At 38.5% G+C, this 22,054-nt stretch overlaps 1 protein-coding gene and 1 long non-coding RNA gene across 23 annotated transcripts in view; one reads left to right on the plus strand and one right to left on the minus strand.

The window, feature by feature from the left end:
* The window catches only part of GALNT18 (polypeptide N-acetylgalactosaminyltransferase 18), a 317,660-nt gene extending 298,757 nt beyond the window's left edge, over positions 1-18,903 (plus strand). For 7 of the 10 annotated variants that reach the window (XM_080593302.1, XM_080593310.1, XM_080593308.1 and 4 more), the window contains one exon: positions 18,420-18,903. In XM_080593302.1, the coding sequence (XP_080449428.1) occupies positions 18,420-18,566 (147 nt within the window). In that variant the 3' untranslated portion in view covers positions 18,567-18,903. Of the gene's footprint in view, positions 1-863; positions 7,072-10,120; positions 11,405-14,854; positions 14,955-18,419 lie in introns of those variants that run through there. The other 3 variants (XR_013951621.1, XM_080593311.1, XM_080593309.1) reach the window with 3 other exon arrangements.
* The window catches only part of LOC308195592, a 266,452-nt gene continuing 248,947 nt past the window's right edge, over positions 4,550-22,054 (minus strand). For 11 of the 13 annotated variants that reach the window (XR_013951646.1, XR_013951647.1, XR_013951648.1 and 8 more), the window contains 2 exons: positions 10,089-10,225; positions 7,207-8,494 (listed from right to left, as the gene is read on the minus strand). This is a non-coding gene — a long non-coding RNA (uncharacterized lncRNA). Of the gene's footprint in view, positions 4,648-5,396; positions 5,519-6,675; positions 8,495-10,088; positions 10,226-22,054 lie in introns of those variants that run through there. The other 2 variants (XR_013951645.1, XR_013951644.1) reach the window with 2 other exon arrangements.

The raw sequence follows: 22,054 nt of genomic DNA on the forward strand, positions 1-22,054 counted from the left end.
TGCTGTTAAGACATTGAATCCAGTCCTGGTGTCTGCACTTCATAAACGATTTAGAAATACAAGGGAGAACTACAAAAAAGCCACAGAAATTCTGAGGCTAGAACATGCTTCATGATATAATGCTTATAGAGAGCATGCTACTCAATCTAGCTAAGAGGATGTGGCAGGATGACTCAGAAACATATCAGCGTTTCCATAAAGTGAGACAGGTTATCCTGAAGACAAAACAGGTTCCAGGGGTTAGAAGCTGAAGATAGTCAAATTTGATCTTTCAAAAGAAGATGAGGTTTTGAGGTTTTCTAAAGGTAAAAACTAAGATATTTAGCATGTCAGGTACTGACATGTCTATATCTTAGGACAAATAAAATGAGATTACAATACTTTCTAAACAAGTACCTGATTTAGCTTCTGGGGAAAATTTAATAGCTTGTCTGAGTTTGAATGGTCCCAGTTGCTCCTCTGCAGTTTTGAGTATATGAAGTACACTTAGTTGTGTACTCCATTTCTGTGAAATATGGCACAGCTAGCCTTTCTTACCAAAAACCTACATTAGTGGTATATAAGCCCATGAGCTGAGGGTCAGCCTTATGGGGATTTTTATCCCTGTGTTTAGTTTCTTCTATAATAGCCACCAAGGGTTTGCAAATGTATTTTCTGGCCACTAGTAAGTTGTTTTGTTTTGTTTTTGTTTTTTTTCTTTGACTTCAACAGCCATCATTAGTTAGTATATTAAGACATTGGTAATGCAGTTTAACCTCTTCCTTAGTGCAGAGACCATTCAGACAGGGATCAGTAAAGCATACGATTACCATAATTTGTATTTATACTTGAATGTAATCCAGATCTTTGTCTTTAAATGGTAGCTCTGGAGCAGCAGACTTCAACTACCTCATCTGGAAGACATCCCAGCTTTCACTTTCAGTTCCTCAAGGGCAGAATTTTAATTAAGCCTTCTATCAAATTTTAACAATTATCTTGTCATGCAGTGGGGTTGTTTCATAGTAAGTGAAATCTCTGCACCTAATTTTTTGTAACATTTCTAAAATGTAGAATTAATATATTAATGTATTTCTTTAAATGCCTTTTGATAACTTTTTATTACTGTCCAACTATTACTGAATAGCAATAACAAATCCTTTGGTAGATAACCCAACCCTTTGGTGACAATTAATGATTTCTACTCCAGGATATTGCTGCCATTTTGTCATACTTACTACTTTAGAGCTGATTTGGGGTTGCAGCAATAGAATGCAATAATTTAAGTAATTAAAAAAAAAACACTTCTGAAATGGTATTTGACTACTTTAGGATTGTATTTCTAATATGGAATAGAGTTACAGACAGAAAACAATCTCCCACAGAAGGTACGGCGCTGTTAGACTAAACCCTATAGACTGTGCTTAAGTAAGTAAGTCTTCTATTAAAAAAAAAAAATGCCCAGGAGAAGTGAAAGCTAATTAGTTGTTTCCTTATGATAGACAAATGAAATAATTAAAAGTTTTATGTTCAAAAAGGATTTTGTTAATATCCAGTGCAATCAAAATGCTGTTATTTCTCATCATACAGCATAGTACACAGCCTCTTGTGCATGCTGTAAGCTAGAAGAAAACTAATGAGAGTCTAAAACTGATCAGGGCTTTCCAACATCAAACAATGAACTCTGTTTGAAATGTTCTTATTTAGTGTGTGGGTAAGGCATGAGTTTCTGTGAATGAACTGGAAGCTGTCTATCTGAGAAGGGTCTTTTTTATTATGTTTTGAAAGCTCTGGTATTTCTTTTCCATATTATGCAGTCAGCAGGACTACTGCAAATTAGCAGGACTGTAAGTATTGATGCTTATGTAGTCTTGAAGTTTGTGAAGTATTCAGATGTAGGTAAGTTTGGACCTGGTGCATAGGGACATGGTTTAGTGGGTGGCATTGGTAGTGTAGTGATGGTTGGACCAGATGATCCTGAAGGGCTTTTCCAACCTTAATGATTCTATGAAATGGCTATAGCTTTGTAGGTGCTATAAATCACTTTCTTCTGACTGAAAGGATGCTTTGACTTCTATAGATTCCTAGGTCAGACAGATATTCTATTAAGAACGATGCTATAGGTAAGGAAAAGGAAATGGGAAAAAGACAAGACTTACAAGCCAGAGTAGGGTAAACCAACTGAACTAGATTTCCCTGTTAAAAAAAAAAAAAAAAAGTACTTGCCCTGCATTCCAAACATGTATCTTGTATCTTAATATTTGAATGAAGATACTTTCTCATTTCTCTGCAAAACATACTCTGTATTCTGAGGGACTATGATAGTCTGTGATGGGGCAGTGGACTTCACAAAGTTGATAGAAGACTGCACAGGTTTTTGAAAAGTGCATTTTTCAGATAGCTTTTTCCTTCTCACTTGCGTTGTTAGAATGTAAAGATGATAAAAATTCTTACGACGAAAGTAGAAAATTGGTGTCATCCTCAGCTACTCTCCTTGAGTCTGTAGATGTATTATAGAATTATTGTCCAACTTCATTTACAGCTTTGTATGACTAGAACTCTGTGTGTATATATATACACATATATAACTTGATTAAAAATAAAATATGATTTACTTCAGTTTTAATTTTTTATTTTCTGTTATGTGGTTACCTTCAGTTGTAGGAAGCTCAAGTCAGATGTTCAGGAAATCCATGCTATTCTTTCAGGAAATGCTATCCTTTGGACAGAATGGCAGTTTGTCAGGCATTAACAGGGAGGGAACCACCACCAGTATCTCAAAAGTTTTCATTGTATTTTGTGGGGGTTGACTGGACAGAGGCCTTGGGAGACTTTGTGGTAGCTTTTCTGTACAGGACAAAATTGAATTGAGCATTCAAAGCTTGTGTTATGTTTGTATAATCAGGATTCATCTGAGCAAATTTCCATGCTCCACAGCTTTGTACAGCTGCCAAATGCAATGAAACACAATAAAATGTAGGCTTCAGTGACATTCTTGCTTCCAAGGCTTCTTGGAATTGTTTATAACTGCAATCATGTCAAATTATGTAAATTAGCCCTGAACAGACTCCCATTAACTGGGTAGTGTTCAAGAATTTTGTTGTTGGGGTTATCTGCCAAGTCTTCTCTCCTAGGGAAATGCTTATTTTGGGAATACTTTAATGCTGTAAAGTCTTAGAGGTGTTTGACAATTCACCTAGTTCAGTATGTCTCTCTTTCATTTAATCAGAACAAAACTAGATCTTTTAGCAAAAAGGTAAGTGATCACAAGAAATGACACAAAGCAGAAAGGATAAGGACAAGAATTACATGGTAGCAAAGTGGTGAGAATTCTACTAAAACATTAATTTATACATGGTATCAAGAAACCTGCTCTGGCATCAAGAGCCATTAGGAAAGCGAAAACTAACAGTTGCCACTCTGTGCCTGTAATTTATAACTTATTCCCCATGATATTTTTTTAGATTTCCTTACCGTAGTTACTTTGAAGGCCTTCATGTGATATAATACTGGCACTAAACAATTAATCCTGCTCATAGCCTGTGAGCTCTTTATGGAAAGGTGCAGGTGCACCTGAAGTGTGCTGGCAGCAGCAGTCTGCTCCCCACTGTAACTGAATGTTTGCAGGAAGCATCATATCTGCAGCACTTGTCTATGACAGTTGCTGTCCACGCACTCAGTAAATCTGCTGTCCTTGGCGCTGCTGCACTGATTGTCTTAACATAATCTGTTTTGTGACAGACAAGGTGCTCTGAGAGGTAGGTGATAGAGACTAATGCCCCTGGACTTTAACCTCCTTGGGACATCTTTCAATGGAAACAGCATATGGCCAAAACCATGCTCTTCTGAAGCACCTATCTGATACTATTAACTTTGTTTTGTGTGGTAAGAGAGAGTATATTTTAAATGCTGCACTCAGTCATTTATTTTTAAGAAGATTGTCGGTTTCCCGTCTGATTTTTCAGGTTTACTGCTGATAGAAAGGTAGTTGTGACATAATTGCTGCCCTGTGAGTGAAATTTTTCTCTACATACATCACCTGGCTGACAGCAGTTCTATATGTAGGTGATTTACGAAGTATGCTTATGGCACACTAGGGCCCCTCTGACAGCATAACAAAGGCACAAGGAATAAGTTTTTCCACAGTTACTCTTTATCTTGTAGTGTCTTAGTGAATTGCATGTTCATATCTAGTTGGATAGGGATATGACTGTTTCTTATGGTTTTGACCAGGTTAGCCATGCTGTCATTACTATTTGCTGTTGTGAGATACATATCAGGTAAGGGTTCTGCAAAAAAAACTATGAGAAAGGACACGATGCGGAGGTAAAAACCTAAGAGGTGAATTGTTTTAAGGCTGTTCCATGTTGATTTTTTTTCAGTACAGCAGGCTCTGTTAATTTAATTTAGCTTCCAGTGTGGTTGCCACAAAAACATAAGCAGAGAATGTATCTATATGGAAGAGCACTCACCTTAGACCTCATGGGAGGGAGAACCTGTGCACAGCACATGCTCAGCACTGTCTTGTATCTGTATCCACTAGGCGTTGCACCTGCCTGGGATGCTAACATTGCTTTTATGTGTTATGGAGAAGTGTAATGCTAGTCAGTGCTGGAGGATTCTTCCCATTTGGAAGTGTTCAGAGGCAGTAGTTTATGCCGTCTTGAGAAGCTGTAAATGAAATTTGTTGCGGACAACTGTGGTTACTATATATGTCATTTCCCAAATATCATAGTAGGAATTGCTTTGGAAGGTAAGTTGGAGACAGAAGGGAGCAAATGAATTTACTCAATTGTTATAGCATTCCACGGATCAAGCATGGTCATTCGTATCATATTTAAATAGATATTAAAAAGATAATAGATAGATACTATATAGCTTAAATAGATACTCTCTGTAGCTGTATAAAGAAAGAATGTACCTGAAAATTACTGAACATGTTTACATTGTGTTCATCCCACAGATTTTGGCTTTTGCCAGGTAGCCATTCTGAATTATTCTCACATCCCTTTATGTCATGAAATTTAAAGATGTGCAATACTATTGCTAGCTAGAACCATTACCCACAGCTATATCCCAAACAATGCAGAATACAGATGGTGTGGCAGGATTAAACTGGAGGCTTGTGAACCAAGCAGAGAATCTCTGTACCACTTTCATATGCCCCTTGCTGAGTGCACATAGTGCAGAACTAGGGGCTAGCTCCATTAAACAACAGACAGTTTCTTTGTAATGTCCACTCCCAATTTTCAATCTGTATATTAGCCAAGGACATCTGTGTACAGCAAGTTAACTTCAGTAGAAGCTGAGTCTAAGGGAACAATTATCCCTATGAACTTCTTCCCTTTTTTTCATTATGAGAGCCATGGGATAGAAAAACAGCATCATTAATTTATCAAGAATTTGAATTTATTCTGAACCCCAAAGGACGCAAATACACTTAGTTTGTATTTGCAGTATAAGGCATGTTGTATTGCCATACAGCTATACAATTACGTAGTGCTATCTGCCTGGCAGATCAGAAGAGAAAGTGACTGTGATCCTATTAAAAAAAATAAAAAAAAATAAAAACAGAACGGATTTTTGATACTGCAGGAGAAACAAAGAAAAACATAACCTAATTATTCAATCAATTGAGGCAACAAACTATATTAAACCCTGTATTTTTATTGAGGCTATCTGATTTTAAATAACCACTGTTGCCAAGTGCTCAGATTTAAACCTCAACCACAAAAGAGCACTTCCACATGTCCAGTGCTGTGTTAGTTTATGGGACCAGTACATCAACAGCACTTTTTTTCTACTCTTAGCTGTTCTTTGCCCGTCTTCAAATATTACCCTAGCTCGCCTCCACGTAATACTTTACTTAATACTTAAACTGGGTAACATGAAAGTGTTACCATCTGTACAAGGTGTTATAGCTGAAGGACAAGGTACCTCAACTGTTGTGCTGTTTAGACATGAGAAAGTGGTATTAAATGTTTTTATGTTCTTTTTGCTTTAGCTCTAATTCATGTGCAACTTAACCAATATTCTTGTCATACTAAATACTTCCTTTTAAAAACAAGTATATTAAAATATTTGTTTTTTAGACTGCTTGAACTATGTCTTGTTATAAGCCTACAAACTCTTTAGTCCCATTCATGCAGAATGGATTTGGAAACATACAAATCTGAAAGAATTCTCTATTTTGAGTACTTGACTTCAACTTAAAATACAAGAATGTATAAGCAAATAATTCACATGCAGAAAAAAAACCTCTATACAAATATTACTATATAGTATTGTATTTGAATAATGGTGTTAAATTTGCTTGCAGTTACTGATGTAGTTAATGGCAACCCAAATGTTTTCTTGTATAAGTTTAGTTTTCTGTTTGGAGCAATTTTCCTTTAGCAAGTTTTAGTCACTGCAAATAAGGTGCAGAATTTGCCAGCTAGAAGTTTTTGTGTGACTACAGCAGTAAAAGGAGCTTTTAGCAGGTGCATTTCAAGCCTTTTTCAGTGTATCGTATTATGCAGTATTTACTCTCCCGAAGACTGCATTTAAGCTCCAAAGACACTTGTGCTGAATTAATTTAAAAGGAAGTTAATGCATACTGTGTTTTTCCTTGAAAACATATACCCTATTTGCATATTTTAGCATATTAATTTTCAACACCACCTTTATTTACAAATAAATTATTGATTCTAGTTCTACCTGATATTCCAAAATTCCTGATGTCCAGATAGGATTTCTCCAAAAATTGCCAAAGACAGCTGCTGCCAAGGTACATAACAGACATACAAAAGAATGGTCAGACCCATGATGCTTTCGGTAATTTAACTGATAAACAACACTTACCAAATGAAGTGGCTGGATTTCAGGCGATCTGAGCTCTGATCTTGGTTCTTCCTTTGCTTTACTGAGCCAATCACTTCTTGGGTTCTGCTTTTGTCAGCTGTGAGATAGATGGATAAAGTTTTTTACCTTTAGCATACATCTATTTTTCAAATTTATCAGTTAGGAAGAAAAAAAAACCAACAGAACAAAAGAACCCCAACTCTGTCCTGATCAAATGAGTAGAAGTTGCATCTTTAATTCCAAAAGAAACAAGAGAACTATGTACGTAAGCAACATTTGGTTACCAAATAACACCCTACAATCCAATTAAAGATGAAAATATAGAAAATATTTTAGAAAAATTTTCACTTGGAAGGCAATTAAATTAGGATGCAATGATGATGTATGTGACAAGAATATATTGCTTGTTACTTTGTGAGATGATCAGGCCATCAAGTCAGGTACCCTGAATCTGACAGTGACAATACCTAATATAACACAAAAAATAGTTTATTTTCATTATTGTCTGAATATACTGTGCAAGATCTGCACTGCAGATGCAAGGAAATTCCTTTCCCAATATCAATTCTGATCACCTTACAGCTTTCTGTGGGGACTAAGGAAAAAGCTATTTTCAATACCCAGGTATTGTGGCCAGAGTTCCAAAGAGCCCAACCTAAACTTCTTTGTTAGAATATGCACATCAATGGAAATACCAGTGAAAATTTATTTCTTAATTTTCATCAGTTGGCACTCAATTTATTTCTTGGTTTCTAGCCATTGGTTTAATCATAAGCATATAATGACAATGCAAACTGTTTTGTTTCTGGGTAAAAATGAGTTAGTAAGCCCTCATATTGAGCATTCAGATTAGAAAACCTAGGTTAGTAAAACACACCACTCCCACCCCCCAAGAAAATAAAATGTCATTCAATACTTTTGTTTTCTAGAAGAGTTACATTTTGGTAAGAATTACATCTCATAAAGCAATAGGAATGCATATTTTTTCTAGTTTAAAAACCCTAAATAACTGGCAATCTGTTAAAATGCCCAAGGATAATTATCTCCTCTTTCTTAGGAAAAAGATAAAAATCTTGGGGTTCCTAATAGTGTTGAAAGGAGTTTCTCATTAGGTTGAACATGAGTAGCTAGATATTTCCCTCTGCTAAGGTTGGCGGTAATAATGTGCACTTTTCATCTGGAAAGTCATTTTTGGTATGCTATGTTAGAACAATATTTTCATTCATAAGGAGAAAAAGAGAAAGAACCAGGCTCTTACACATGACCTTCAGTTGCATGCTGTGAAAGGATTTTTCATTAGCAACCCCATACTGCATCTCATGCACACTCAAAAACGGGGAGAAAAGGGATGTTAACAAACACTTTCCACAGATTAGCAATGGAGAAAGAACCTTAGAAAGCAACATGTACACAAGTGATGAATTCTTCAAAACCAATCAAAAAGGTAAGACCTAGGAATATGCAATTTGCCATATCGCCCACTGTAAAAATAAGTAACTAGATTAATTACCTTTTCTAGCAGACTGCCTCCAACAGTGGTCAATGCTTGCTGTTTCACAAAGTACTCAGAGTCAGCAGTTCACTGTAACACCATGAGGAGTCACATCCTGACCCCTAATGTGCTCCCTTCATGAAGACCAAGATTAGTTTTGTCCAAATGATCACCTCAGCATGCCTATGAAAAGTTCTTTCATCAGTATGCTTAAAAGTAACCCAGCCCATTAAAAAAAAATCTTGTCAGTCATTGAACACCGACAATTAATTCAATAGATTTCCTGTACCTGGAGAAATCACAGCAGTTTTACAGTAAATCACAGAAAAATCACAGTAAATTACAGAAATCACACAGTATTACGAGGAGCAGCTGAGGGAGCTGGGGTTGTTCAGCCTGGGGAAGAGGAGGCTCAGGGGTGACCTTATTGCTCTCTATAGGTACCTTAAAGGAGGCTGTAGTGAGGTGGGGGTTGGTCTATTCTCCCATGTGCCTGGTGACAGGATGAGGGGGAATGGGCTAAAGTTGTGCCACGGGAGGTTTAGGTTGGATATTAGGAAAAACTTCTTTACCGAAAGGGTTGTTAGGCATTGGAATGGGCTGTCCAGGGAAGTGGTTGAGTCACCATGCCTGGAGGTCTTTAAGAAACATTTAGATGTAGAGCTTAGTGATATGGCTTAGTGGAGGACTTGTTAGTGTTAGGTCAGAGGTTGGACTAGGTGATCTTGGAGGTCTCTTCCAACCTAGACGATTCTGTGAATCCTAGCTATCAGAAGATCATCAGTACAAGTACATCATCATCTGGATTTGTTGTCAATATTTTCAGACAACATTTTCATCTACAAATTCTACATTTAGCTGTAATTGTCAGGCTTATATATGGATGAAAGATTCTCATTTTAAACTCCTAATTTTTTTTTATTTTTTAAACAGGAACATATTGATTAATTAATGAAGAAAATTATATACCTATATTATCTCTTTCTGCCAATGTTTCTTCTGGAATGTCAGAAACATTTTCTCTCTACTACTGATACAAAACAGATTCGTGTTTACTTTCTGAAAAATCCCTAATGGTCTTTTCAGTCTGTATAATGTATTCTACTCCAACACCCGCTTCAATTTTCTTAGTTTTATCACCATTTTCTATAGTGAAATGCATTTTGAGTTATCATATCCTAAAGAGCTTCTTTGCATTTCAGTCAAGGTGTGAATATATTTATCTGTGAGTTAGTATTTTCTTAATCTTGTTATTAACAATGGGTCTTTGTAATCTGGTGTGATGTAAAGCTTGATATATGCATGCAAAATATTACTGACAGGCTTAAATCCATACATTCTGTTTCTGATTTTTATGCTGTTATTCTGTAATTTGTTTTCCATTCCAATTACATTCTCTGTAAGACACTGCATTTCCTCCTGTCAGATTTAATTGCTCTTATTTAAATACTTTAATGAACAGGATTGTGTATTTGCACATCCTGTAGATTTAATACACATTTAAATAGCTGTCCTTGGAACCTAGAGTGTTCTATGTTCATGTAGCCTATCTTGATTAAACAAAAACAATAAATGATTGCACAGTCCACTGGTTACTAAAAACCAGTTTGGATGTGCAGATAAAGCTGCATCATTTGATGTGTTACAGCTGCAGTAGTAAAGGTTTGTTACAGCAGTATGAAAATTTAACATTTATGATTATATGAAATCTGAACAGCTAGAAATCTTGGTAGTAAAATGTGACAAAATGTGATGTAAATTGATTAAATTGTTGTACCTGTTGAATGATGCATCTAATTCCATTGTCAGAGGATACCTCACAGTATTTACTCCTTGGGTACCAGTAAGCAGACGTAAGATCAGTGCTCAGATGGCTGCCTGAGCATGAGGAGAGCGGTACACAGAGCCTGAGTGCTGGAGGAGGAAGAAAAAAATATTTTTATTTAAAAATTGCTTGGACAATCACTGTTACAACTCCACCTAAATTTATGAGATTATATGCAACAATAATTTTGGTTAGGACTGAAAAAATAAATTCACATTTAAAAACAGTATCTGGTAAAGATTCTCATTTGCCTAACTGTAAATAGTGACATACATAAATAGCTGACAGACAATACCTTTTTAATATGTAACATTTCTGTATACAGTATTTCATACACATAATAGCAGTTAAGCACACCTTATTTTCACAGTAGTCATGGCAAATGTAAATGGAACCAAGTCTCTTTGAAGAAGAGCAACAGCTAACAGTATTCTTTGCTGAGGAATATTTTAATTTAAATAGTTAAAATTAATTTTGAAAGATCTGAACAAGAACCAATATATCATAGCATCTTACTATAGCATCTGCTTTACTTACAGAGCACCTGCTGGCCAAAGAATTGGAAAATTTGTCATACTGTTTTAGATTCAGAAGGAATTAAGCAATTACCATTATATTAGCGTTATATATACACTTATACCCTATATGTAACTGTAAATAAGAATTTATAAGCTCAGTATCATCATCCAGTATTTCCAAGCTTTAGATTGGCAATACTGATAATACATCGAGTGCTGAATGGAATTGATTACTGACATTCTCCTATGACCACTTCCTTACTTCAGCATGATCCATACTGAAGTGACCATAAAAAAGATGAATGAATTCTGAAGATCCAGCAGGGGTTTTTGGGGGGATTATATGTGGCACACAAACAGTCACTGAAAATCTACCCCAATGGTCTGGGAAAACAAATGATAAGATGATGTGTTGTGAAGGTCTATTTTATATAACCCCCTCATCACTGAATCATTCTTTGATTCAAATGTATCAAAGCAGTAGTAAAGATCAGCATTTCCACCTCAAAGGTAGAATGAACATGTAACTATCTGAGGATGCCAATTAAGGTACAAGTAGAGACTTAGAGACTAATGAATACAATGATCTGTATGGAATATATGATACAAGACTGAATATACCTTGTAAATACCTATGCATGTACATGCACACACACACCCACCTTATTATTAACTTTCTAAGACCTTTTTTTGGAAATAGACATGGTTAGGCAAGCTGATAAGAGCAGAGCACTTTTTTTTTTTTTTTTTTTTTTTTTTAAGTACAATACTATGAGCTTTAATGTGATGAACAAAAAAGTAGGTTTAGGCACTGTAAGAAATGGTTATAACCTTATAGTAAATTGTTAAACAGAGCTATCAGCTCATTTTCAGGACTGCTGACAACCTGCAGCATTCATTTAATACCCTTCATTTTTACAGGTAACCAAATCCTGTATAAGTTGCATGCCCAAGAGTATTTTCTAGGCTATAGAGCCCTGTTTCAGTTTAAAGCAACAACCTCACTTCCCTGTTTTCCCTGTCTACATTTTTTTTTTCCTGAAAATCTGAAACCCAACACAGCAACTTGCAGCTTACAGAATCCATCACACATACTTTAACAACCTGAGCATCATGGGTCACATCTGGCAGCTGTGCCAAGTACAAACATTGAATTGACAAAGTCAATTGCTGTGAATTACTTATTCCACTTCAATGATGCCACATATCCACATTCAAATCTTTCCTTTAAAAATATTCAAACTGTGATGCAGGATCTCTGGCCTTTTCTGCCATGTGTTTTGCTGTTCGTACATCAAAACACAGCTTTGGCAAACTGACTTCAGAGAAACAAGGAACAGAAAACTATTTGGTCCTGATGGTAGAGAATTCTTACTGAAGCAATTTAGCAAATACAGTGGTAAACTTCTATTAAATACAGCCGGAAATCAGAACAATTTTACACTTTGATCAGTAAAAATGTCACCTGATTAAAGGAGCCTGTTGTGTAGTATGAATGATAAATAAGCATAAGGGGAGCTTTTAGGCCAAACAACTACTATGAGCTGATCAGTACTTTTTGACAAGGGCTATATTACAGAAATTTCCTAATGCAACCTTTTTTTTTTTTTTTTTTTTAATTATTGTTATAATGTCAGAGAAGGCTTTCTCTGGTTTTGAAGGCAGTTTAAGGACTGTGACATGGTACATAGCACCAATTCTGCAGTAGCAATAGTATGATGGGGCAGGAGTTCCCAGTTAGATGGTATATGTACACTGTACAAATGTTTCTAGTTTCTGGGAAACTACAGGCCAGTCAGTCTCACCTCTGTCCCTGGAAAGGTGTTGGAACAGCTCGTTCTGGATGGCATCTCCAAGCAATTGGAAGAGAAGAATGTTATGAGGCGTAGTCAGCATGGATTTACCAAGGGGAAGTTGTGCTCGACCAACCTCGTTGCCTTCTATGATGACATCACCAGCTGGGTAGATGGGGGCAGATCAGTGGATGTCATCTACCTTGACTTTAGCAAGGCTTTCGATACTGTCTCCCATGACATCCTGATAGCAAAGCTGAGAAAGTGTGGGATAGAGGAGTGGACAGTTAGATGGGTTGAGAACTGGCTGACTGTCCGAGCTCAGAGGGTGGTGATCGGTGGCGCAGAGTCCAGCTGGAGACCTGTGACTAGCGGCGTTCCCCAGGGGTCGGTGCTAGGTCCAGTTTTGTTTAACATCTTCATCAATGACCTTGATGAGGGAATAGTGGCTGCCCTCAGCAAGTACGCCAATGACATGAAGCTGGGAGGAGTGGCTGACACACCAGAAGGTTGTGCCACCATTCAGCGAGACCTGGACCAGCTGGAGAGATGGGCAGGAATAAACCAAATGAGGTTTAATAAGAGCAAGTGTAGAGTCCTGCACCTGGGAAGGAACAACCGCATGTATCAGTACAGGCTGGAGGATGACCTGCTGGAGAGGAGCTCTGAGGAGAAGGACCTGGGAGTCCTGGTGGACAACAGGTTGACCATGAGCCAGCAGTGTGCCGTCGTGGCCAAGAGGGCCAATGGGATCCTGGCGTGCATTAAAAGGAGTGTGGCCAGCAGGTCAAGGGAGGTGATCCTCCCCCTCTACTCTGCCCTGGTCAGGCCTCACCTGGAGTACTGTGTCCAGTTCTGGGCTCCCCGTTACAAAAAAGACAGGGAACTCCTGGAAAGAGTCCAGCGGAGGGCCACAAAGATGATATGGGGCCTGGAGCATCTTCCCTATGAGGAAAGGCTGAGAGACCTGGGTCTGTTCAGCCTTGAGAAAAGAAGACTGAGAGGGGATCTTATCAATGTGTATAAATACCTGAGGTGTGGGAGACAGAGGGATTTGGCCAACCTCTTCTCAGTGGTTTGTGGGGATAGGACAAGGGGCAATGGCCACAAGATAGAGCACAGGAACTTCCACACCAGCACGTGAAAGAACTACTTCACGGTGAGGGTGATGGAGCACTGGAACAGGCTGCCTAGGGAGGTTGTGGAGTCTCCTTCTCTGGAGATATTCAAGGCACGTCTGGACGCCTACCTGGGCAGCCTGCTCTAAGGAGCCTGCTTTGGCAGGGGGTTGGACCCGATGATCTTTCGAGGTCCCGTCCAACCCCTTCGATTCTGTGATTCTGTGAGACCTGTCCCACCCTGCTGCTCTGCAGAACAAGTATAGGAAGGGGAAGGTTTGGGAATGCTGCATCCACTACCACACAATAAACCAAAACAAAACCCACAAGACAGTTCAATAAAGAATAATTACTTTGTACAGGTTGTTATCACTCCAGCTGTAACCTAGAATATAAAAGCATATACTTGCAACGTAATGCTCTTTCTAAAAGCATGTTAGTAGTTGCATAGTAGTACACATGGGACTGCCTACCAAACATCCTTGTACTGCACAATGTTAGAGTTTGCAGGTACATCACAAGGCATTGTTAGATGCTGTAGTATGGCTAAATTCTGCTTCAGTGAAAGACTCAAAAGGAAATCACTTAGGTATGGCAGATCTGCAGAAAGCACAATAATTCTAAAGGAAGCCGAAAGTATTACTGTGTGCCACTGTTCTGTGAGCCTGAGTTAGCACACATTCCAATAGCTAATGGCCGTAAAAGGACGGATGACTTGAAATAGCATTTACAAGTATGCTTATGAACCACTAAATCATTTTTATAAGGTCTAATGGTACCAGGAGTTAAGAGCATTTGTACGTCTCAAATTGTTTCAACCCACACTGCAACATCCATCAAATTTTCAGTCAAACTTACTAGTGCTGTCACACTCAGTATGTTTTTATAAAACAGTTGGCCTGAATTTATTTATCCACCTGAAACTTCTACTGCCTTCGCGCTGTCCCTCATCATCAATGATGCTAATCTTAATTCTGTTCAACTGGGCAGAATTCCTCTGTAATTTGTTTCAGCCTGTAGAATCGTATGCTGTGTATCATTGTAAAATACATTACCCCAGGCTACCAAATTTTTGCCTTTAAATTGGAAAGTAGAGGTCTTAACTAGGATGGTAAAAGGGAACCAGACAGGCAGACAATTCACCTTCCACATTCAGTTAGCCTGAAGTGTAATATTACAATAGACCATTTTGCTGAGCAGTAAATATGACTGTCAAGTTTTACACACATTTTACTAAAATAGCTATAAATAAAGAATTAAATAACACCTTTATCTATATACGGTTCTAGGATTCTAAATGCACATGATGCTGACAGACTGCAGAAGCTATTCAGTGATGCTGTAATTTGGAGGCTAAGCCAGAGCTGCAAAATGTAGTATTAGCTTTCCGTGAGTATCATGTGGTTAGTTGCTTTGAAGTGGAGTTATTCAGTTCTTGTGCTTTAATGAATTATACAGCTAATTCAGGCCTTGCAACATATAGTGAGTACACTGTCATCACCCTAGAGATAATAAAATAATACCACTACAACAGACTTGCATTAAGCATATGAAGGAAAAATGAACACAAGAAAATTAAATAATCTAACGAGGAAATTTTATGTGCTATACAAACCCTTCTCCCTGTACTTCAGAGCAATTCTTTCATTTGTATGCTTACTGAAAGGAACCAAAGCTGTGTAGACTGCACCCTCTCTGCGGGATTAAGCCATGGTTCTTGCACAGACCTCACATCTCTCCCAAGCTGAGTTGTTCCATTTCTAACAGGACTGGAGCTTTTATGTTTCCCTTTTGTAGGAAAAAAAAATCATCTTCCTAAAAGCACCTCTGCTGTCTCAAACATTCAGCTCACACATATTAACCACTACTTAACTTTGGTGTCTCTTTTGTGTTCCATACAGAAGCCTTCAATGTACTCAGCAGAGTGATTTTCAGTAGCCACTACAGAGCGCTTCACAGTTTATCAAAAAGAGCTTTCTCTGCCTTTTTTCTGTCCTAAGTCACTTGTTTCTGTTAAAAAGAAGCTGTATCAGGAAAAGGAAGGGGGGTGGGGGGGGGGGGGGCTTGGGAGTGGTTTATACTCTCTTTCTGTAGCTGCCAGTAGTACAGTATTTCACATGTATGCATTCACTGTAATAGCAAGGTGTGCTCTCCGTGATTTAGAATAGAGGAAAAACATCTGTCTCCACTGTGAGCATTCTTCCTATCTCCTGAAAGCCTCAACAGGTGTGGAAGGCATTTGGGCGTGTTCAAGTAATAGAAACCCTTGACCATTGAAACAAATAGGATTTAGGCAGAAGGACAGAAAGACATTTCAACTCAGCAAGGCAGTATTTAAGACTTTGTGCTACAGTTTGCTCTAGGTAGCAGAGCAGTAGTTAGGTGACCAAGTCCCATACACAGTCCTTGGTGAGAAAAAAAATAGGCACCAAAGTATAGGATTCACAAAATGCAGCCAACAAACTAAGCAGATGCCCCAGCCCAGCTGCTGAAGAGACAGATAACTCCACATTAGGGCCAGACCTGAGCATCTACTAATCTCTCCTCATAAGCATAAAATTCTCAGGATGGACATCGCAGAGTTCATTTCACAGCATTTGGGCAGAGAGGAGAAGCAAGAAGAGGTCTACCAAGGAACACTTGCATTTTAGCTGTCATGCTTTCCATAAAATGGAGAGAATGAATTCTGTTCCTTCACTTAATGCGAATGAGTTAGAAAGGACAGGCAAGTTCTAGAAGTACCATACCTACATTCATACCTCAGATGCAAAAACTGGGCAAAGAAGGGACCTGAACTACACTCTCCCATAGCTGGTTAGCTTTCTGAGCCAACTTTTTTCTCTTGTTTTTTTCTGTTCAAGATCTAAGCTAAAGATGTCCTGGACACCAGCACTGAGAAAATGCCTAATTGATATATGTAAATGCTTGAGACAGATACAGAACTAATTAACTTCAGTGACAGAAACATGAGCACCTCCAGCACCAGTTGGAAGCTCAAGTAGTTGATCTGAAAAAGTTTATTTTTGTCAAAGAGAAAATATTCATTATGTTGAGTTTTATATCCACAGGCCCTCATTCAAAGCTCACTGAATTTGTTTGAAAAACTCTCACCAACTTCAGTGAGCTTTAGCAGGCCACGGTAATTTGGGGGGGGGAGGATAAGTGAACAAATAACATATAATAAAGCTTTGACTAATTTCCTATCATAGCTATTTCAAATGAATTTTCTGTGTGTCAGACAGTTACAGTGCTTATAGATAGCTTAGAGTTTATGCTCTCACCATACAGCCACATTTAAGTACCATTATTAATATCGATATCAATAATACTTATACAGCAGTGGAAAAATACAGTTCACTCAGCATTTTGTTGGCGAGGTATATTAAGATGCCTAGTGTATGCCTGGCTGTCTAGTAAAATAACTGGTGAAAATCATACCTAGATTCTGCACGTAGGCCTACCAAGGAGAATTTATGTGAGCCTCATGTTTTGAATTCTGTGTATTATTCTAGAAATGGTCTCTTACCCAAAGCGATATTTAAACCTTGCAGCTTTCAAACCTAATTCTGTGTTTCATTAGCTAGTCAAATCCCAAAATGTTTCTAGATGTCACTTCTCAGAAAAAGTACTTACTAAGTATGACTGGGGTGACAGGATGAGAGGAGACTCCCCCTTGTCACCTGGCTGAATGAAGCAGAGCCTGTGCTGAATGGAATGAGGTACCCTTGCCTGAAAAACAGCTTTCTCTGAAGAGCAAACTCAGCACTTCTATGAGATTTATGCAAATATTCTTGTGATTATAATAGTGATCTGTCACACTTCTGACTTTCTGTAACACGGACCTGAAACAAACTGGTAAGCTATTGAGGTTTTGAGGGAATTTTTTTTTTTTGATAGCAACTATTACTCCCCATTGTACAAATACGCAATTTAAATATGTGGTTGCTCTTTCTATACTTCAGCTGTACTAATGTGGTTGTACTGACTTAGACTCCATTCTCTGATGTGCAGATTAAGCCAGTAATTCTCTGTTACGGATGTCCAACATCCTCTAGAGACAGACAGCTTTTCAGACTACTGTGTAAAATATTCTGTGCTGTGTATCTTGGAAGAAACTTCCCAGACAATGTGTACAAGTTATCATTATTACATAGGAGAGAGGATTAAACTCTCAATAAAAAGCCAGAATTAAAAGGAAAAAATGTAATTTAGGTAATCTATCTGATTGTTCTTTAGGTCTATAGTTAAGTCATTGAGGTTATCACACAATTAAGATTTGCTGCTACTCACAGTGAAGATAGAGAAGGGCCTTCAGCACGGCAGTATTAAGCTGACGGCTGAATGAAGAGTATATATTGAGGATTAACAACATAAGATTACAGAACACTGTTCATTTCAGAATTCAAGGAATAAATTATTTTTTGCATTTTATCCTATATATGGGACATCCCTGGCCAAGGTATTCATTCTCTTTTGTATTTTTTTTTTCCCCATGTTTCAGAGGTGCGGCATAGCCTCTAAGCTAGGTAAGTGAAGCGAACAGGAAAGCTTTTGGCCCATGTTAAATAGCACAGCCAGAAATGCAGCTTGATTCTAGACACCCCACTTGCTGAAATGCTAACCAAGCAATTGAAACTATTCTAAACTGCATTAAGGATTAAACCAGCCTGTGACAGAAGGAACCTTCACTACAAATCCAACATAGTGCCTATCATGTCTCTAACAGTACTTTTTCACAGTAGCAGTGGACTTCAGTAGATGGACACTGGAATGTTCTCTAATCTATATTATTAAATGGTAGCAATGCTATGAGATCACAATCTAAACATTTCTTTTTTCTCCCCATCTTTAAAGGGAGGTCCAATCCAGAACCGAAAATCCAAGCGTTGCCTGGAATTGCAGGAAAACAATGAAAATGAATTTGGATTTCAACTTGTCCTACAGAAATGCACTGGACAGCGCTGGTCTATAGCAAATGTCTTGAAAAGCTTGTCATCATAGCAGACTAATTTTTTTTTTACCCATTTCTCTTGCTACTGTGTAGCAAATACTGCATTGTTGCCTGCTGTACTGTATTTCCTATCTCCCTCTCCTTCCCAGTTCCTTCTCTCCCCTCCTTTCTGTCCCTTTGATTTTATTTTGTGAGTGTGTGGAAATTGGGTTTGTGGGCTGAAAATAGACATTTTTATTTTACAATTATGTTTTCATGGCATTTATAGAGGTGTTGAATGATAGGTGATGGGTAGGCTATCCTAAAATATTTTACAACTGTAAATAGAAAACAAATGGAGAATATTTATAACTCAAACTTTTATTGAATAAAAAAGTCCAAACACTATTACTGTCTAGCTGTCTCCAGGGAAATCAGCTTAGAAATTAAGTGGTGGTTTCACTGTTCTCATTAACCCAAGCCTGATCTTTCCAAGCATCTGCCAAGTACTAGTCTTCCCCAGACTTGTTAAAAGCCCTTCTGCAGCCAAAGCACATGGGAAGAAAGGGTGGCCAGTGCTATGCAGCTCTGCATGCGTCATGCCCAGCGATCCAGAGGTGATGCCATTTCCTTGGGCATTAACAATACAAGCTGTACAAGTTCCATGATTTTGGCTCACGGCTTCCCTAGAGAAGCCAAGTAACGGCTTACAAACTATTGATATGTTCTCCTTTACAAACTGAGTGACAAATCAAACAGCAAATTAAAAATTAAGCAGCAGGTCTACAGTCCAGCATTTTCTCGCTATGTCCTCCCCACCCCCTTCCCCAGTCAGGAGCATGAAGATATAAAAGAAATTATAAACAAGATAGAAGGCAGTCACAAAGAGGGAGTTAATAGTTTTCATTTTCCATAATCTGAAAGGCGAACACAGAAATGTACGCTGGCTCTTCAACCAACTGGAAATAAGGTCATTCAGTTCTATAGTTTCTGAACTTTAGCACTGACCTACCTTCACTAGAAATGAGAACAGAGTCAGGGCTATGAAAAATTCCAACTGGGGCGTGTACTTCCGTGGAGGTACAGCCATCTTGGAGGAGGTTTATCACACAGGAAAAGAATGCCAGTTTCGAAATACAGACAATCACCATAGAGCTGTGCTGTTAATAATGCTCACTTACTCCCCTGTTTATGTTTTCTCAAAATGTAAGGACCCAAAAAAGCCAATGCTTATCACATACAGCCTGGTACCAGATACCAGGTTCCTAATACCGTATGTGCAAATTACAACTGAGCAGCCAGTGCTTCAGACTCACTTGGCTAGCACTGATGGTAAAAAAAGGCTTTGTGGTGATCTGAAAAAGTTGTATAATGCTGTTCTCCAGGGGAGAACGCCTGCTACTCCTGCCACCTCTGACAGACGAGCAGCAAGAACGTTACGCCTGGTATCTTGAGATGAAGACCTTAGACATGAGCAGACTACTTCAGAGTGCTGTGCCACCACCAGTACTGCCCAGGCAGCTTTCCCAGCAGCAGCTGTTGGGCTGATCCACCCCAAGTTCCAGTTCCCTCGGGAACTGGCCACCACACACCCCACAGATGTGGGCTGTGTCTATGACAAATCCTACCAAGGCAAGCAGAATAAATCATGGAGCACAACCTACTTCCTGGCACTCCTTCCACCACAGGTAAAAAGAAAGCTGTAGTAGGGTAGCTTCTTAAAATCAACTATTGTATTTCATCCCTTATCACTCCCTATTTTCACATTTGTAACGTTCCCTGGACAAAAGTATTTGCCTTTTTGCTCAATCTAGGTCAACACCAAGATTTCCAAGTAGTTTTCCCCTCTTCTGATACGAGAACAGACAAGAAATCCTGCCGTGTTGGGCTCAGTTCAACGCGTGCACCTTCAGTCTAGTTGTTTCTAGTTCTTACAACTTTTATTTCAGTGCACTGTTCCCTGGTTAGCACAGACTTGGATAAAATGGCTTCAGCCAAAGGCAGCAGCAAAAAGTAAGAATTCACTCTGCCTTCACTCCCTACCATTAAGGAGGTTTGAATACAATGCCGTATCACTTCACGTCAGCTAAGATTGGGATGCAGAAAGGAAGAAACAGTCTGATGAGATAAACCAGAACAGTAGGATTACTGTCCTCTTTATTTCCAGCTGCTTTTACTTGTATGTAAATTCCACCTCTTTTATTATTCTATTTGGACTTTTAAATGTGTTTGTTAGTTTAAGAAACAGTCATAACCTCCTTTGGAGCCAGTTGTGTGTCAAATTGTCTGTTGCAGACTGGCTTCACATTCAGGACCAGCTGACAGTATTGTTCTTAATGACTGGTTAATGTCATGTGGCATGTTAATTATATGTGTGTGCAACCTTCTGCTATATGTAGTTATGCTAGCTTCTCAAAGAAAATGCACAGCCAACAACACAGAAACAGCTACAGCCAATAAAGACCAACTTTACACCTGCACTCCGACCGCCTTCAGAGGTCCCTCAGGCCTGTTTGGCTACAAACTCACACTAAAAGTAGAACACTGAAAGATCGTCGGTAACTGGAGTGTCAAGGTACCACAGCTGTGCAAAATTTCACCCTGTGGAAAAAACAGGAGGTTTTCCACAAGGGGGTATTTTGCATGTATTTTGCTATACACATGGGCCAATCCTCCTGCATGCCGGAACATGTTAAGCGTCCCGATGGGAGAAGGCTCAATACACGGCATGTATAACCTCTATAATCATTCCCAAGTTTAGCCACTGACCAACTTGAGTTCTTTTTCACAGGCAAGTAAGAATCTCCTGAAGACCAGATGAATGAGGAGGAAACTGCACGATCAGACAGAAAAACCACAGAACTCGTATGGAGTGTCATGATACAAACTAAGCCTCCTTTCAGTAAACACACTAAGGCTTCAGGGCAGGGAGATGCAGCCATGTGGTCTCAAAACACATTTTCTTTTGCATGCCTCTTCTCTTGGAGAAAAAAAAAAAAAGACAAAAAAAAGAACCACACAAAAACAGTTGAACAAGCATAACTGAAGGACACAGCCATCTTTTGCTACATATGGCACTATGTTATGAACTGCCTCATTGTCACTTTCTTTTTAGTTACACAGAAATTACATACATAGAGCAGCAATGCCTCACACTGAAAAGGACAAATAATCACCATAGTGAGTGAAAAAGAACAACCTATCTTCACTTTTCAGAACATTTTAAAGCGTTATTCAGTCATCAGTTGCCTCAAAGAATAAAAACATTCCCAGATCTGCCTTTGCAATAGTTTATAAAATAGATTTAAAGAGGGAAAACTAGCACTTAAGGGGAAAAAAAGAATATTCTCCAAATTATTTGGAAAGCAGTGCTGATTTATTCCTCTTCACTTATGTATGGTCAGAGACCAAAATACCAGAAAGATCGACCGAGTCAGCCCCCTCTTCCTCCAGCTGCCACAGAACTGCGCCCAATATATTTTGATGACATTTTCTTTGCAATTAACTGTAACTTATCTACTATCTGCTAAGGATATACTGACAATTAAAAGAGAAAGAA

The sequence above is a fragment of the Anser brachyrhynchus genome (assembly GCF_964034855.1).
Source record: "Anser brachyrhynchus genome assembly, chromosome: 5".
In the NCBI taxonomy this organism is placed as follows: Eukaryota; Metazoa; Chordata; class Aves; order Anseriformes; family Anatidae; genus Anser; species Anser brachyrhynchus.